At 37.6% G+C, this 17,092-nt stretch overlaps 6 protein-coding genes across 6 annotated transcripts; 2 read left to right on the plus strand and 4 right to left on the minus strand.

The window, feature by feature from the left end:
• Positions 1-974: 974 nt before the first annotated feature.
• On the minus strand, positions 975-6,308 carry B0P05DRAFT_591988 (uncharacterized protein; the record flags this gene model as incomplete). Its single annotated transcript, XM_051582955.1, has 10 exons — positions 975-3,662; positions 3,711-3,833; positions 3,888-3,929; positions 3,979-5,121; positions 5,162-5,351; positions 5,411-5,735; positions 5,825-5,895; positions 5,943-5,969; positions 6,014-6,217; positions 6,289-6,308. The coding sequence occupies 10 exons, from the start codon at positions 6,306-6,308 to the stop codon at positions 975-977; spliced, it is 4,833 nt and encodes a 1,610-aa protein (XP_051429875.1).
• A 313-nt stretch (positions 6,309-6,621) lies between these two features.
• Positions 6,622-7,645, minus strand: B0P05DRAFT_480353 (uncharacterized protein; the record flags this gene model as incomplete). Its single annotated transcript, XM_051575120.1, has 2 exons — positions 6,622-7,145; positions 7,189-7,645. The coding sequence occupies 2 exons, from the start codon at positions 7,643-7,645 to the stop codon at positions 6,622-6,624; spliced, it is 981 nt and encodes a 326-aa protein (XP_051429876.1).
• A 29-nt stretch (positions 7,646-7,674) lies between these two features.
• B0P05DRAFT_563080 (tubulin folding cofactor D C terminal-domain-containing protein) lies at positions 7,675-11,707 on the minus strand (the record flags this gene model as incomplete). Its single annotated transcript, XM_051580674.1, has 11 exons — positions 7,675-7,848; positions 7,893-8,002; positions 8,047-8,218; positions 8,271-8,479; positions 8,522-8,991; positions 9,043-9,136; positions 9,179-9,857; positions 9,898-10,859; positions 10,909-11,267; positions 11,327-11,504; positions 11,549-11,707. 11 exons carry the CDS (start codon positions 11,702-11,704, stop codon positions 7,764-7,766), a joined length of 3,474 nt encoding a protein of 1,157 aa, XP_051429877.1. The 3' UTR covers positions 7,675-7,763.
• On the plus strand, positions 11,708-13,134 carry B0P05DRAFT_563082 (ankyrin repeat-containing domain protein). The gene is made up of 7 exons (XM_051580675.1): positions 11,708-11,982; positions 12,030-12,120; positions 12,167-12,220; positions 12,262-12,372; positions 12,418-12,525; positions 12,570-12,660; positions 12,706-13,134. The coding sequence occupies exons 1-7, from the start codon at positions 11,795-11,797 to the stop codon at positions 13,080-13,082; spliced, it is 1,020 nt and encodes a 339-aa protein (XP_051429878.1). The 5' UTR covers positions 11,708-11,794; the 3' UTR covers positions 13,083-13,134.
• On the minus strand, positions 13,135-14,767 carry B0P05DRAFT_563086 (rab-GTPase-TBC domain-containing protein). Its single transcript, XM_051580676.1, has 6 exons — positions 14,447-14,767; positions 14,241-14,398; positions 14,155-14,201; positions 13,537-14,111; positions 13,342-13,489; positions 13,135-13,299 (listed from the first exon to the last, which is right to left on the minus strand). The coding sequence occupies exons 1-6, from the start codon at positions 14,740-14,742 to the stop codon at positions 13,195-13,197; spliced, it is 1,329 nt and encodes a 442-aa protein (XP_051429879.1). The 5' UTR covers positions 14,743-14,767; the 3' UTR covers positions 13,135-13,194.
• A 251-nt stretch (positions 14,768-15,018) lies between these two features.
• On the plus strand, positions 15,019-17,023 carry B0P05DRAFT_563090 (uncharacterized protein). Its single transcript, XM_051580677.1, has 5 exons — positions 15,019-15,159; positions 15,205-15,459; positions 15,514-15,636; positions 15,681-16,181; positions 16,227-17,023. Exons 1-5 carry the CDS (start codon positions 15,082-15,084, stop codon positions 16,791-16,793), a joined length of 1,524 nt encoding a protein of 507 aa, XP_051429880.1. The 5' UTR covers positions 15,019-15,081; the 3' UTR covers positions 16,794-17,023.
• Positions 17,024-17,092: the final 69 nt, after the last annotated feature.

Raw genomic sequence — 17,092 nt, forward strand, 5'->3', positions numbered from 1 at the left:
CGTATTTTATAATAATTGAAAATAACTCTGGCTTTTGTCCAGTACCTGAAAAATATGAACATACTTTGCTCAGCAAAAAAAAAAAAATAGCCTGAGTAACTAAAGTATGATTTGACTTGTATCTAAATTTTTGTGTTCACCTCTCTGCTAATGATCATCCTGCATCGTTATTTGAAGGAGGAAGTAACTTTTAATTTCCTTTTCCATTTTGGCAAATCAATGACTTTTAGAAAAGGTTGGTCCACATACAAATCTCTGATTGATTGTAATTTGTCTAATTTCCTTTTTCGTTTTGTCCAAAAAAGGTAGACTAAAATTCTAAAGATTAATTTTGATTCGTCTAGAAAAAAACTAACATCGTCTGATTTTGAAGTGTAAAAACTGTATAAAAAAATGTTCCTGACGTTTAAGAGTTCCGCTTTTTAATGAAACAAGGCGATAACTATTTTAGCAAGTCAAAATATTTATTTTATTCATGTGATAAAAAAAAGGCTCTAGTGTAACTGCCAATATGCCTTCCATTTTTAGAATGGGGGAGGCAAACCTCTTGAATCATACATATCTTCTATGATGTCTATCTCTTATTTGTAAGATGATAGGTTTATCATGATGTTCTACGACTCTTCTGCCGTATCAAATGCAGCAAGCCTACTGATTTGTCAGAAAAATAGAAACCATCGGAAATCAGATGTTGCCCATGCTCAAGGCAACCTACTAAGCAAAATTGATGATGAAAGATACCAATAAACTCGTTAAGCCAATGCCTTTAACGATAGATGTTGATTTGGAAGAGTATACGCTTCTCTAGCTATCAGATCCATTAGAATTCATTACACTTTCTTCTTATTATCTTCATAGAATTCATTATGGACTGCGACCTTTTCTTCTATTATACACTTGCTCTACATATTAGATGAATGAATAACATACAGTTTATTCAAGATATAATAAAAATATACAAAATATCAAAAGATCTACATGTGGCTATTGCCCAAGACACTTGAAGGTCGCTGCTGCACTTCCCATTTCTTTCTTAAATCATCCACACTACCACTACTATGACGATGATTGATTTTTGCTCGAGATGCTCTTGTAGGTGTTTGTGCTAAACGATCAAAAACAGACGGCGTTGTGGGCCTGTCAAATGTTGACAGACTGGGCATTAAGGGTGGTAATGGTCTTCTGACAACATTCTGGTGTTGCATTGAATTTGTAGACTGAGGTGAAAGCTGTTGGTGACTCATGATACTGTCGAGATCATTTGTGTCAAGACGGGGCATATTTTGAGTATGAGCTAATAAAGGACTAATGACAGCAACATCACGACGAACTGGGTTGTTTGCTGCTGGCATAGACTGGTTATTGCTGCTACTCACACGACCTGTTGATTTTTGATTCCATGAAGACAAGGAAGACATGTCTGATTGAACAGAAGATCTTCTCAAGTGACTACTGCGAATAGAAGATGTAGAGGATTCATGATCAGACATGTATTGGCCAAAATCAGGCGAGCCACCACTTGCAATAGAGAGTTTGGCTGCTGCTGCTGAGACTGCACGAAGTAAATCTTCTTCTTCTTGGTCTTCTACTTCGTATTCTGGTGTCATTGAATCTCGTCCCTCTTGTTCTTGTTGCCATGAAAGTCGTTTTTGAATCATGTTATAGAATCGATCAGGCGAAGGAGTCACTTCACGTCCTAGGGCTGTACTTTTGCTGAGTGTTTCTACCATTTGAACTGGTAGTGGTAGCCTTTTGTTCACTGCGTTGAGAGTGGCTTTGTTATATTGAGGTGAAGCAATAGGCGAAGGTTGCTGCTCATAAGCACTTTCAGATGTTTCTGTAATGAGTCCACGAAGACCATCTTCATAAATTTTGTCAAAAATAGTATTCCCACCCATATATTCCTCAAGAGAAGCATCTTGCTCATTTGACATAAATTCATGCATGCCATCCTCCTTGGTCTCCAGTTGACGAATACGGCGCTCATTGTCTATCGTACTCGAAATGGCTGCTCGTTTCATGACAATCAATGTACGTCTTAAATCAATTACGCTTTTTTCTAAATTCTGCACAGTGACTTGACGACTATATTCGTTCATTCGCAAGTCCATGATATCGTCCACTAAGTTCTCTATAATGCGTTTGCATTCATCTGCTTCAAAGGACTTTATCAATTTAGAGGTGATATCGTATGCCATTTCAGGCGCGGCATTGGCTGGAACACTAAACTGATCATCAAATGAGTCGATATCAGCCCATTCATCGTTGTTGGCTACTGGCTCGGTCACAATTTCATCTACAAAAGTAACATGCTTAGGTGGCCGAGGACTCATGTTCTTGATCAAAGTAGCACCGTTTTCTTCTGCCTGAAGAGCTTCTTCTGCTGCTTCAGATTGAAGTGTACGTATACGAGCCGATAAATAAGCAATTTCAGCTGCGATCAAATCAATGCGTTCGTCCATCAATTCAATAGCAATAATATCCATTGGCTGTCCTGTGTTCTCCTCCAGTTCTTTTTCGACATGAAAGACATGATCTCTTTCTTCTTCTAGTTCGAATTTCTCAGAAACCAAATGTTCACGACGCACAAGCAATTGTTCCATTTCTACTACAGCTTGCTTTCCTTGAATGTATTGGCATAATGCCTTGTCTAAAAGTTCTTTTTTGCGTGATACACGAATACCTAAAGGAATGGGATTCTTTTTTTTAGATTGACGCTTGGGGAAGCCATGACCACCACCTCGAGCAATGACAGCAAAACTACCACCCATGATAGGAGAAGCCTTGTTCAGCATCTTTTCGTCCAAGATGCCTCCTTCGCGAACAGCCTTCTTCAAAATAGATGTTAATTGCTTTAGTTGGCTTGAACTGATCATGATTTCTTCATTTCGTTTCTTGAGTGCCGACTTTTGTTGTTCGTGCTCACGTTCAAGTCGCTTTTTGGCTTGGTTTGATTTAGCATGTTGACGTTGTAATTGTTGAATACGTCTTTCTTGTTGTGAAATTTGACTACGAACACGCTCAGCTTCTGCCTTCATACGGTTCATCAATTGTCGTTTTTCAACTTTGAGTGTTTCGACATTGGTTCGAAGCGATTTCAACATGCCTTCGTTTTGATTGCGGTTGGACTGCATGGCCATGGTAGCATGAGAGTATTTGCGTTTTAAGTCTTGAATTTCGGACATTAGATTCTTCATCTTGACTTCATACACATGCCGAATTTCACTGCTTTGTTTATCAATAGCAGCATTGGATAATGTGCCCCTTGAAGCTGCTACTTGTTGTTGAAGATTATAGTTAGCAATGTCTGTCTTGATAGCAAAGCCCGATTTAGTACGCATAAGTGCTATGTCTTTTTCCTTTTGAGTTTCTGCGAGTTGGGCTTGTAAATGACTGATTTTTTCATCAAACTTTTTGCGCATAAAAGTGTATTCTGTCTCTGATTTTTCCAAATGAGCAACAAGTTCTTCTTTAACCTTGATATCCGATTGGATCTGATGAAGCATACGTGAGAGTTGGATGGCATATTTGCTGTGTATGTTTGAAGTGGTGGCTGATGAAGCAAAGGATTGCTTGGAGTCTAGAGACAAAGCTGGCTTAGAACTCACACTACTATCAGGCTTATCATTGCTGCGACCATGATTATCCCATGCAGGAACAGTCTATGCACATGCATCGTTAGTAGGAATAGTTAAACTTTCGGGACATACCAAGGCTTCAATTTCGCTGCCATAGTCATCATCTACAGGAGAAGGAGTCAGGGAATACATGCCTTCATCTGATGAGGCATTTTCATTGATATCATGCAATCGATTTTCTACTGCTTCAAAAGCCTAAAAAAAAGAAGGAGTCAATATCATTCTTTAAATCAAAAAAAGAACGTATACCTTTAATTCATCTTCCCAAGAAGTATTCGAACTTTCCAAAGGCTTTTGAAGAAATAAGATTAGAATATGCACTACTTTGTCAATCCTTTACCTTGACTAATTCAAGTACTTCAAGACTCTTTCTGATATCTGCACGAACCTTGGCAATACTCTCCTTGACTTCTTCATGTCGGACTTCATCATCTTGAAGATCATTTACATATCCTTCATCTTCTTCTGTATCTGCCTCTTCATAATTTTGTTGCTTGTATGCTTTTTTCTTGTGACGATTATGTCTTTTGTTTCGTAAGCTTGCGCTCGTACTTTTAGTAATAATAGGACGTCTAGTTATTTTGGTTGTAATTTTGGCTGCATAGCCATTTGTAGACGAGTTATCAGGAACTAAACGAGTATTGACCTTTTTTCGTCTCATATTGTTGCCATTCCTGGAAGCAGTAGAGACAGTAGAGTTGGAGAACTTTTGTAATACGCTACTTGTACTTTTGGTTGGTTTAGCAGCTGCCAAAGCTTGATTAGCAGCAGCAACAGTAGTTTCCATGCTTTTAAGTTTATCCTTAGTATCTTGTAGCTCAATTGTTAATTCTTGAATTTGCTTTTGATAGCTTTCTATGATGGGATGAGTCTGAATACGTTTTGTTGTATTCACGTCTTCTAAAAGAGTGTCGTCTTCTAAGCTATCCTTTTGCATGAACTCGCCTAATTCGCGTTCCATCAAAAGAGTGTCTCTTTCACTTGTCACTTGAACCAAACGGTTCGACATATCTTGAAGTCGATCTCGTAGTCTGGCTGATTCATTTTTGAGTGAAGCGGAATCGTCTTGTGAGGTATTTGCTGTAGACATGGAATGCCCATCAGCACGCAATGATGCAATTTCCATACGTAGTCGAGAGACAAGTGCTTTCAATTGATTGACTTCCATAGATGAACCAGCAAAATCCTGATTGACAGTGACACGGTTTTTAATATTGCGAGCACGGTTGGCATATTTAAGTGTATTGAGTGTCTCCATAAAGTTTGTATCTGCTGGTGAAACACAGGCGAGCATGAGTGTTTGACTGTTGCCACCCAAAGAGTCTTGAAGTAATCGAGTCAGTTTGCTGTCTCGGTAAGGTATATGAGTTGCTCTTCGAGTTTCATCACCTAATGCTGAAATAACGTTTCCCAAGGCCAATAATCCAGAATTAATGGCTATACCTTCTTTAGCTCGATCACCTTGTGCATGTGTTCGTTTTAACTAAATATATAAGTAACGCATTTCCTTTTATCTTGCTTACTCGTTCAGAACCAGCTAGATCTACAAAATGAAATTTACTATTGAGTGATTCGATCACTTTTTTGCCTGTTTCATCTTGCTCAGGTTTTTGTTGTTTCAGTATGACAGAGAAAATAGCATGCGATCTAGACGATACGGAATTCATTTCAGTTGATCCCGTTGTACGACCTAAAGAACCTTGTGCAAGGTATCTTTTTTGAAGCAATTAGTAACAAAAAATTTGTCGGCAGCTGTTTTTATTTTTGTGTACCCTAATACTTCTTCAGGGCTGTAGCAAAGTTCTTCTTTGACGCCGCTCCAATAAATATTTCCAGCAATATCTTCACGAATTGAAACTTCTTCTTTGGTGTTGCCATTTGTTTGCTGCTGTTGCTGCTGCTGTTGTTGTTGTTGTTGATTTGGTGTAGAGAGAGTAGATTTTCTTTTAGATGGTTGAGATGTGTTTAACAAGTCAATAAACTCTTCGTTGTAAAGTTCAAGAAAAGAAACATAAACTTGGAATTTATAGTCTTCATCTTGGAGTTCTTGAGCTTTCAAGACTTGAAATAATTCAACAATGCATCGGGGCACAATTCCTATAATGAAATAAAAAAAGAGGGGGGTTAGTTGAGGAGGAGGAGGGGGAGGGGGGGAAAAGGGGGACGAAAAAGGATAAGAAACTGACCTTCATTCTCAGCACTGACAGTGCTATCCAAGCTTGTACCCATACTGAATGTTTTACCTGAACCTGTTTGACTATGATTGAAATCATTAGAATATGTCATGTTGTTTTTGATATTTACCCATAGGCCAAAATAGTAGCATTAAACCTATTCCATCGATTGAGTCATTGTTCATATTATCGTTATTTTACCCATCAATAAATTTGTGCAGTAGTGGTGAAGCGGCACTAGAGTAGACCTGGGCTTGGTTGGCTGAGGACTCAAATACATAATCATATGTAAATGATTTGTCAGTTCCAATCAAGATTTGCGGTTCGTTTGGGATAAATGAAAGACACTCTGTGCAGTTATTGATTCGTTCTTTCTCTGTAAGTGGTCGGACACGCAATCCAACTCTATAAAAAAGAGTTACATGTCTAGCAATTTGGCGGTCTACGATTTTATATATTAAAATTAATGCTGGTACCTCACTGCAGTGGAAGTCATGTCTTGGTTAAAAACTTATTAATATTAAAAGAAAAAAGAAAGAAAAAAGGTATATAAAAAGGGTTAAAAGAGAGAAAAAAGTATTAAGTATTATGTACAGTTGATAGAAAAATAAAAAGAAAAGAAAGAGAGAGAAATTTTGTTTGGTTCAACCGAAATGTATATGTTTGTCTGTTTTGCGGTTTTTCAAAACAAATGGCACTTGCGGTGCTACTTCCGAGTGTAGCACTTTTTCCCCTTTTTTTTTTTATCCAAACAAAACTATAAAGTGTGACACATACAACAGACTTATGAATCAGGTGGTTTATTACTACTATTCATCATCATCGTCATCAGAATGCTGAGACTTCTTTCGCTTCACTTTCTTCCCCATTTGTGCCTTTAAATCTTCTAATTTTCTCTTTTGTGAGCCCTTAATACTCTTTTGAACTTCGTCTTCCATCACTTCCTTTCGAACAAAAATATATCGCTTTGGTTCTGAAGAAATAATTTCTGCATTAGCGCCTTTGCTCAAGCCCTCCTTGAATCCAAGTGTACGTCTATGTTCGTAACCAGGGAAATCGTCCACATAGAAAGGCGCTGTACCTTTCACAGCTAAGACACCTTTTGCTTTCACAAGACTTTTAACAGCCCATAAGTTATATGGCTTGACTGTTTTCAATGTAACATGAATTTCTCCTTCAGGTATAGGGCCATCATCTTCAATGCGCAAGTGATCGCTTGTTTCTACTGGTTGATCTGTGCTTTTAGATAGTAAAGGACTGGCGGCATCAAAAAATCCATTCAGCAACTTTTGATTAGCAATCACATTTCGATCTTGATCCTTGATACCAGCACCTATAATACTCGTCAATTCAGTTAAATCGCTCATTCAACATACCAGCATGAGGAAAGTTAAACACAATCTTTGTGTATTTGCTCTTTTTGATTTCTTTAGGAAAGTCAGTTGCATCCACATCAAATAAAACAATGCCACCAAATTCACGTACAAATTCGATATTTTCTTTCACTTCATCTCCGTATTTCTCATAAAGCACTTGCTCAGAGTCATAACAAGTTGCTGTCAAATGCTCAGCACCTTCTTCTAAATAGTTTTCACACAAAGACCGGGCAAATGAAAAATTACCCTCGCCCACAAGAAGAATTCTATCTTTGGAACTGTATTGTGGTCGAACACGAGCTGTATGGGAAGGGGTTTTTCTTATTTGGTTCTTTTTTGCTCTATTCATATTGTCGTTGTATGCGTTGGCTTTGCGTTCTTGTTCTTTCCTCTTGTCCGCCTTGTTGAGTATACGGCCAAGGGCGTTGGCCAATTTCTTTCTCTTTAATTTTCCCATAATAACCAAGATAAAAAAAAAGGAAAAGAAAAAAAAAACGGATGAAAAGTTTGGCATGAATTTCGTATAAGCCACTCAAGACTCTTTTTTTTTGGCATACTGTTGTTCGATGACAGTTTTATTTCTTTAATACTGGTTTTGGTACATGAAGAAGAGAATAAAGTTTGTCTCTTTGCTCCTTAACTTGTTCTAAAGATTGAGTCCTAAACAAGTAATAAGAACCATGTGTGATTTGTGCTTCGCTTACCAATCTGTTCCTGTGATAATCTCAATGGCTTCTATCATATCCTCACTTTCCTCGGCTTCTTCAGACATGGAAAGTTGGGTAAATAATTGATCCGATGCCTCAATTCGAATCTATGAATATTAGACGTGATGGGCTTATCTGATTTAAGACTTACTCTAGGAAATGCATGTACAAGATAAGATAATAACTGTTGAAGTGCCTTTGTTTTCACCTGAGTATCCTCCAGCGAGATCAAACCAATATAGACTTTGATTGAAGCCAATAATTTACGTACATTTTTGCTCTTGAAGTTTTCTTTCTTGACAAGCAAAAATAGTCTAAGATGTCTATACAAGAAAAGTGAGTCTAAATGTATATTACGGACTCAAGATAACGTACAAGTTGTTTTGAGTACATTTGATCAATGTTCCAGATTCATACAAGAGACCAACCACATCTAATAAAGGTATAGTCACTCGGTCTTGCTTTTCATACTTGGCAAAAATAGCCAAGAGTGTTTTGAAGATGGCTTCCAAAGATGGATCTGCAGGTTCATTAGCAGGTAAGTTGTTCATGTATTCAATCAGACAAGCACTCGAGTGACGAACCTAGATAAAATCAGTCAACGAACAATAAACACAAAAACTTACTAAAGATTCTGTAAGACCGCCAGCACTTGCGATTAAACCAGTCAAGAGCTCAAATCGATATTCAGGTATGGCCAAGATATGGACCATCACAGGATACAAGTCAGAAGGTGTTGACCATGACAAATCCCTATGGATATGTGACCTTAAATAGTCTCGACCGGGAAACTTTAAATGTTCACTTGAAAGAATCAAATCACACAAAACCTTGCCTGCACTTGCTCTCACTTTATCAATACGCTCCACACTTTGTTTAAGTAAAGCAGCAATAAGTCTGGAAGTATGATCCATAGATAAATAAGGTTCAGGACTTGACGCATCTAACCTTGAAACACAGGGCAACAAGTAATCAATCAAGTCCATAGCAGCTGTACGAACCCAAGAACCAACATCACCTCGTTGATCTGTACTATAATCTGTAAGACAAGACTTCAAAGATTGTAACACATATTCAAAATCTTCACGGGAAACAGCTTTTAAAAAGAAAGGGTTAGACACTGTCTCGATGGTTGACTTTCTTTTACCTGTTTTTAAATTGTCTCCTAAATGAACAAAGATATGGTGTAATCCAATGACTGCATTTCGCTTAGCTTCTGCATCATTCAATTGGTGGTTCTCCTAATCCTAGTTATTTCAAATTGAAACAAGTAGTTTTCTTACTTGAACCTGAGATCCTTTGGCTAATTGAATTATGACTTGATGCAGTCCTTCTGTATAGTCTATTGTTCCTAAAGCAAGTGCATATCCTCGACGACTATAGTAGTTGATTTGTTGTGTATCAATCTTTTTCAATGCCAATGATAATTCGTCTGGTTTAAATCCGTAGGTTTTTGCCATGGCACCAAAAGCAAAGACAGCAAATGCTTGTACGCTTTCTTCTTTACGTTCCAATGAACCATGCACTACTTTTTTCCAATCTGACAATGTCTTGTCAGACACTTTGAGTTGTGTCTTGGAGAAACTAGAGACAAGGTGACACGCTGCCTCACGAATGTGTTCAGAACCAAACGTGGTTAGTGATTTAGGAGGTAATTGGGTAATAATGGATTCTAAAAGAAGGGTATGTTGATGGTAGGCGTTAAGTATATCAGGTTGTTGTGTTTCGTAAAGGGCAAGTGCAATTTCAGCAATAGCTAAAAGAGCACCATGTGATATCTGCATGTCCTTGTTGGTGGCATTGGGTATCAGAGAAGGAAATACCGTATGGACAAAATAAGTGGGGTCAAGGGCAACTAGATTATATAACGCTTTTGAAGCTAACACTCGCATGGCTTTGTCCCAGTGTTTAGCAGTGATGGTGACCAAATGTTGAATTAAATGGTATCGGTACTCATCAAATCTATCTCGTCAGCATTCACAAGTACAGATATACAAATTACCTTGCAATATCAAATGCAATGCTCAAGAAGGCATTGTTGCGATTACCCAAAGAGAAATAATCAGCCTTCTGAATGATGTCTATCCCATGAGGGAAAATGCCTTGACGACCTACATTCTCTTGAAATGCAGCACTACTTGCGCGACGTACATTGATTTCTCTATCAAAGACAGAGACAACAATCAGATTTTGTGCAATTTCAGCTACAAAAGGCTGAATGATCTCAGGTGCATAGGCTCTAGCAAAAGCCCAACAAACATAACAACAAGCATCTCGAACATGAGCACCAATCGAATGAGATCCACGCTTCAAATCAAATTTAAGGCCCCTAAGAATCCATGGCATCGTCTCTTGAAGGCGGTTTGGCAAGAGCAAGCCACGACGAGCCAGTTCAGCTACAGCTAATGAAGCACCATGCCAGGTATGATCCGAAACAGCAGATAGATTCAGTGACCCATCCTGTTTGTTGATCAATGTGTTTTCTTCAAACAATTCCAACAAGGAACCCACAACATCCTCAGCAAGTTCTTGAGGTAAACGTTGCGTGATACGCCCAATACCCTTGGCAGCAGACCAGCGAACAATCGTGTCTTTATCACGCAAACCATGTAACAAGATTTCAATAATGACTTCTAAATTTTCAGAAATATCATCATCATCGTCTTCTTCTTCTACCATGGTATGCTGAATATAGATTGTGGTTCCTTCTTTATGCCCCAAGTTTTGTTTAAGTGATCGATTGCCTCGTTGGTATCTCCAGGCAGCCACTTTTGGCTTAAGATAACAAAGACCCACACGTTGAGTTAGTTTGGTACGAAGCTTGCGTATTAAAGCATTATTGGCATACAAATCAAAGAATGCCATTGTCAAGAGAGGTATAACCGTGTCATCAAGTGTTGGCAACAATACATGACGAGGCGACAATTGATAAGTCATGCATAAGCTTTGAAGAATACCAGTTGTCTATCATTTCTCTCTTGTTAGAATCCAATAGGGCAATCAAGTCTTTTACCTCGAATACATCAGCATTGGAACTCAATCTTTGCTTTGCCCATTCAATATAAGGCACTAAATAATGTTGGCATAAATCTTGACGAGACAAGAGTCGAGCAATCAAAAGACCAGCACCATCACGCTCTTTACCCGTAGTGCATAAATAATGCTTACATACATTCAGCATCTTCTCAATCAAAGGACTATCTTGAGCACCACTATCGATTCGCTTTAAATCAAAAGGAATCATACAGATCAAGGAAAGCCAAATAAAACAAATGTATCTTGCTTCCCATAAATCTGTTCTTTTTGGATCCATGCTTGAGAGATACTCAAACACAGGCTCTAAATCAGTCACTTCATGCGACATAAACCTCACTAACTCATTGTTTAGTTTCTCTCTCTCTCTCCTTTTTTTTTTGTGTAGGTATGATTACCAATGGTTTTGTATCCTCTTGTCTTTGTCAAGAGATATAAGAATCGAAAAAGTAAGCATGTTATTTCCTGCATGTCTTGCTTGTTTTCAATATCTTGTCGAAGTCTTATCATGACTGGCTGTATCATATATTCTAAACTAGGATCAAGTAAATGAGCTTGTTCTTGATATGAATCAAGCTTTAAGTGATCAGTCTCGAAAATAATAACAAAAAATGACTTACAATAGTCGCTATTTGTTCTAAAGCATCTGTTGCCTCTTTAACTTGTACATTGTTACGCGTTAAGGAATGAATCAAGTTCATGCATTCTTCTTTATGCTCAAAATGAGAGCGTTGAGAAGCACATACATGCTCTTCAACCAACTGATCGTCTTCCATACAAAAAGAGAGAAAGAAAAAGAAAGAGACACACGAGGTACCCATCTTCTCTTTTCAATAACCGCATTTACTTTTTCTTGTATTTTTATCATGTATACAGAAAAGCCAACCACGCTTCACCATCGTCATTCATTTTTTGATTTGCAAAGAGCAGCTATCATTAGAGATACGCCGTCTGTACGTCTAAGAAAAGCTGCTCAAGAAGGCAACATTGCTGCAGTGAAACGATTATTAAAAAAAGTAAGCAACATTCAGAACCCTGATCCAGAGACAGGATAGTAAGTACCTCATTAGCAGTACTTTCTTTCGATACTCAACCCTGCAGTACTACGCTCATGTATGCTGCACGATATGGGCATGTTGATCTAGTAGAACTCTTGCTTGAATTAGGACACGAAGAAGAAGTGATTTCCATGGTAATTCAGACACAATGATTGGCTAGCATAATAATCATAGGTATAGGACAAAGAAGGCATCACAGTACTGATGCTAGCAGCCATGTATAACCATGAAGAGGTAAGCCATAACGATCAAACGGTATGTCTCATATGCGTTAGATATTCTTTTTATACGTGAGTAGATATCCAGAGTGCATTCATGCCATCAGTAAACATGGTTGGACTGCTTTGTTTTATGCTGCTCAAAATGGCAATGCTAACCTTGTTAGTGTAAGTGAGTCATGACAACCAAATGCGCTTATCTGATTCTATTAGTATTTGCTGTCTATATCTGCTGATTTTGATCATATAGATAATGATGGAAATTCAGCACTTCATCATGCTTCTGCTTGGGGACATATCACTGTCATGGACTTGCTGGTGGTAAAGTATATTTTACATGAAGCCCTATCTCATCAACTACATAGTCTGAAGGATGCAATGTAAATCTTGAGAACAATGAACACTCAACAGCCTATGATTATGCTTATAGTACGCTTGTTCAAGAACGTTTAAAAGGTAAAGAAATATGAACCAATATAAGATTGATTGATTCTTATACAGAAATGTCACTCATACCCTTTAATGATGATTCCACACTCTCTGTCTCTTCCTTGCAAAGACAACAAAGTCTTGTCAATGGCCCTTATTCTTCCTCTTACTCTAGCACAAGTGGTTATTTGGGGCTGAATAGCATGGCTCTTTCGCGTGGTCCATCCTATGGCAACACAGGCCATGAAAGTCCCATTCCCCGGGCATCTACTTCCTCTTCTTCTCTTGTGATACCCTCTTCTGCTTCTGGCACAAACACTGGCATGTTAACTAGCTCCCGTGGTTCATTCCAACAACAAAGCGGAAGCCCTTCTTCACTTTCTGAACTAGAGAGAAGGAGAGCAAGTAGTTTTGGTGATACAAAGCCAAAAGGATATCGTCCTATTTGAACTCTCCTTTTTGAGGGGAGGAGGAATTCACAGACATTATGCTATCCCCTCTTTTTTTTCTTTATTAAATAAAGTTTGGGTTTCATTAAAACAGGGTTATATTAAAATAGGATCAAGAAAGACGCTGTTGTTTTCTGGTTCGAAATAAGATTCTTTTGTGATCAATGTCTTGTAAAGTCAAGTCGAGTACAATGTCGTTTTTAGAAGAAAAGATACACTATGGTCTTTATTTAGTTGAATTTTTTCTTTATCAACTTACTTTAATAAACTGATCACAGTCAATCATTCGCTTAGGCATGCTTTGAAGTATCTGAAATGCTTCAATAGCATCTTCAGCTTCATAAATGCGTTGTTCATTTAGCTTAAGTATTGTCAGGGCCACTTGATAGAGCACTTTAAATCCTTCACTAAGTACACACAGTGAGTCTATTATTGTTGTTCTGGATATACTTACATAAAGAAACAATCCCACACACGCAATACTGTTTCCACTGGTAAAATATGGATATACATCGTCAAGAACCAATGGGTTGTGATGAACGTAATGGAAGGAAATTCGCCCTGTACTTGTTCATATTCCCAAAAACATTTTTTGTCTGAAATCTTGGACCATATGGCCGGCATATGTTCATAAATCAAATTCATCAAGACAGTTTGTTCTAGTTGAGTCCCTTGCATGGTAGTATCAAACATCTCTTTTGGAAAGTAGTCCTGTACGATAGTCACCAACATCCAAAATACTTGTTCTTCTGTATCGTAAAACAAGAGCAAAAAGCCTGCCAAGAAGTTGAGTGATTGGCAGTAACCAATATCAGGTAAATAGAGACTAAAGGCAGACAAGACATGTTGAAGCATGGTGATTTTAGTGTCTTTTGTAAAATGAGTATTGTCAGGGAAAGTACGGAAAAGGTCTTTTTGAATAGATTCATCTATAAGCGTTGGCTCCTGTTCAATTTGGAGCAGAAGGGATTGATATAAACCAGGGTTTGCTTCCATATGCGTTCCGGCGCCACTATAGTGCATCCATGCCTAACTATTGATTAAACTTTATTGATAGTTTCATTTAGTTTACCTTTGCTCTCACTTGTGGGGGTAGCCCCTTTCTGACATAATGAATCACTACAACATAAGTCATTTATTCATTATTTTTTGACTTACATTCAGGGCATAATTCAGGCCATTGATGATGGTTATTTTGAAGTAGTGTATACCATCTTTTTGATTGTTTTTGTTGTATTGTCTTGTATCTTGACTCAAACTCATAGATCTTTTCTGGCTTAATCCATTCAAATGGTTTTTTGAAGCCATAGTCATCTCTGGTCCATAGGAATGAATGACCACATCTACATGTCTTTCTAGTTTACCTGTCATTGGTATCTGAGTCTATTGTTGTGATAGAAGATGCGCTTGAATGTAATGATGAAAATATACTGCTGACAGAATGAATGGAGGATGTATCATCTGCATATAGGCTGTTACTGCTTTCTACCCGTGTGCCTGCATGAAGACCGTAATTTGACAGTAATTGTTGTTCTTGTATCTGTTGTTTCCTTGAAGACACAAGTAATTCTTTGAATGCATTTTGAATTGACTTTTGTTGTTTCTCAAGTCGTTTTTGTTCTGCTTCTTTATTGACATAATGTAATTCAAATAAACTCATGATAAATAATAAAGGAAACAAGAAAATAAAAAGACTGTTATATACAAGTTGAATTTCAAGGAGAAGGATATTTCATTGTCTCCTGGTTTGTGCTACCCATCAAGAAATGAAGAATGCAACTCCTTTTTTTAACATGTCTTTTAATTACATATTATTATGTTCATATTGAATTGTGCTTTATTTTAGGGTTCATGATTGGATAGTGTACAAACACGTAAATAAATCAAAAACAAAGTCAAACAAAGAGGCAGAGTGTGTGAGTGTGTGAGTGTGTGTGTGAATGTGTGTGTGTGTGTGTGTGTGTGCACTTTTTTTATTTTATTTTATTTTTTAATAATCATGAGTTTTGTATTAACTGTGCCTGAAGCAGCTGCTACACCCGATACTATTCAGTTTAAAATAGTAGTTGAGGGCGAGGTAAATAAAACAAGACAGACCTTCATCTAAGTTCATATGTTCTAGATTCAGGACGAAACAATATTACCTACTTGTTTCCGTACGTTTCAGCAAATAAGTTGGATACATAGCAAGTTGAAAAGAGCGTTTACAGATATTGTATTACCGCCTTTACCTGAACCACCTGTGGTATCGCATATTGACGACCAAGACTATGTTGAACGGAAACGGCTTCAGATAGAGCGTCTTTTTAGTAAACTCAGTCGACGCACTGAGTTACTGGAACACGTTGATTTCCTTCATTTTTTGTCCAGTGATATGGTATATATATATATATATATATATCTAGCTTTATATACACTAATGATGATATAGTCACCTACAAAAGAAGGACCTACAAATACAGGTGTCTTGTCCTTTTTAAAATTCAATCGTGTCATGAAACCCAACACAGACCGAGGATTTAAATCATTCAAGCCCTCAGAAATTATTGAAGGTGTAAGTTCATATCTGTCAATACCAATCACTCATGTAGCCATCAGAATGATCAAGACACATTTCATAAGCATCAAGCCTATATTTTACTGCAAGAATCGTATTATGGGTTTATTGCAGAGTCATTAAATCAATTGATCCAGACCAGAGAAGGACTCGGTGACATGATGGTCCATATGGGTGACTTGATTATCGAAACAACACAGAGTAAATACCGTCTTGGTTTAGGTCTCAAATCAGACCTGAGAGAATCTCAAAGGACATTGGATCGAAAGATGCAAATGCTGGGTTTATTGATGGATGAATTAGGTTTTGTGTTTATGCGACAAGGCATTGAAGAGAATATGAAATTTGGTGATATCATGATTGAGTTCAAAAACGCATTAGATCCATTAAAAGTGATATTCAACACAAGGACAACAAAACTGATGGAGTATGTGGATCAGCTCAAGTATCGCAATAAGAAACGAGAAAGATCAGACAAAGTAACCGCAAGACTCGGTCCTCATCATCCGGAAGCCAAAGAAATCATGGCTGAAGAAAGAGAAGTAAGGTGTGTACGACACATGGACAAATCACTCATTTGATCATAGGCTACAGATCAACTAGAGAAAAAAAAGAGAGAATTTGATGATTACCAAAAGAAAGTGAAAGGAGAAATCAAGCTATTTGAAGATCAAAAGAGCAACGATGTGAAAAAGGCGATCAAGGACTATGTCAGCCTGAGTATTCGATATGAAAAGACAAAATTACAAAATTTGGAAAAGACATTGAATGATATGCAGCAACCAGTGGTCAAGTCTATTTTTGCTACTTATCAATTGTCTCCTTCTACTTCTTCTTCTATAAGAGATGGTGAAGAGTCTGCTTCTTCTTCTTCGGTATTGGAATCCGCTTCAAGAAAAAAGAGAAGACAGAAACAACACTTTCACCAAAATTTCAAAGAATTAAATAAGCCATTGCAAACCTCTGCCTCTTTACCTACACGGCACAACAAACCTGAAGAGGATGATTTAAGCGACAATAATACAAGCATGATACCTACTACTACTACTACTCATATCACGCCAATACCAACTAAAGAAGATAACAACAATCGATTGTCTATATCTGCTTCTTATGATGAACGCTTTTCTGCAAAGAATTGGTTAGCTGAATAAAAAAAAGTACTTTATAGGACAATGATTCGGAAAAGCTATCCGTCTCCGTATGCCGTTATGAACAAAATTCAATTGAGCTAGCCATTGAGAGTTAAAGTTGTTTACATGAAATTTTCTCAGTGTTTAATTCCATACTATCAAACTGGACAATAAACAAAGGCTCCATCCTAAGCGGATCTATCTCTTATGAGGAGAGTCAATCAAGCTTGGCAAAAAAGACACCCATAAAAAGTACGTGACTGTCGTCAAACAAACCCAAATGGGTTTCTTTAATTGGGTCAATTTCTCTTTTTCTTTTT

This window comes from Gilbertella persicaria (genome assembly GCF_025201335.1).
Source record: "Gilbertella persicaria strain CBS 190.32 chromosome Unknown B0P05scaffold_67, whole genome shotgun sequence".
NCBI lineage: Eukaryota > Fungi > Mucoromycota > Mucoromycetes > Mucorales > Choanephoraceae > Gilbertella > Gilbertella persicaria.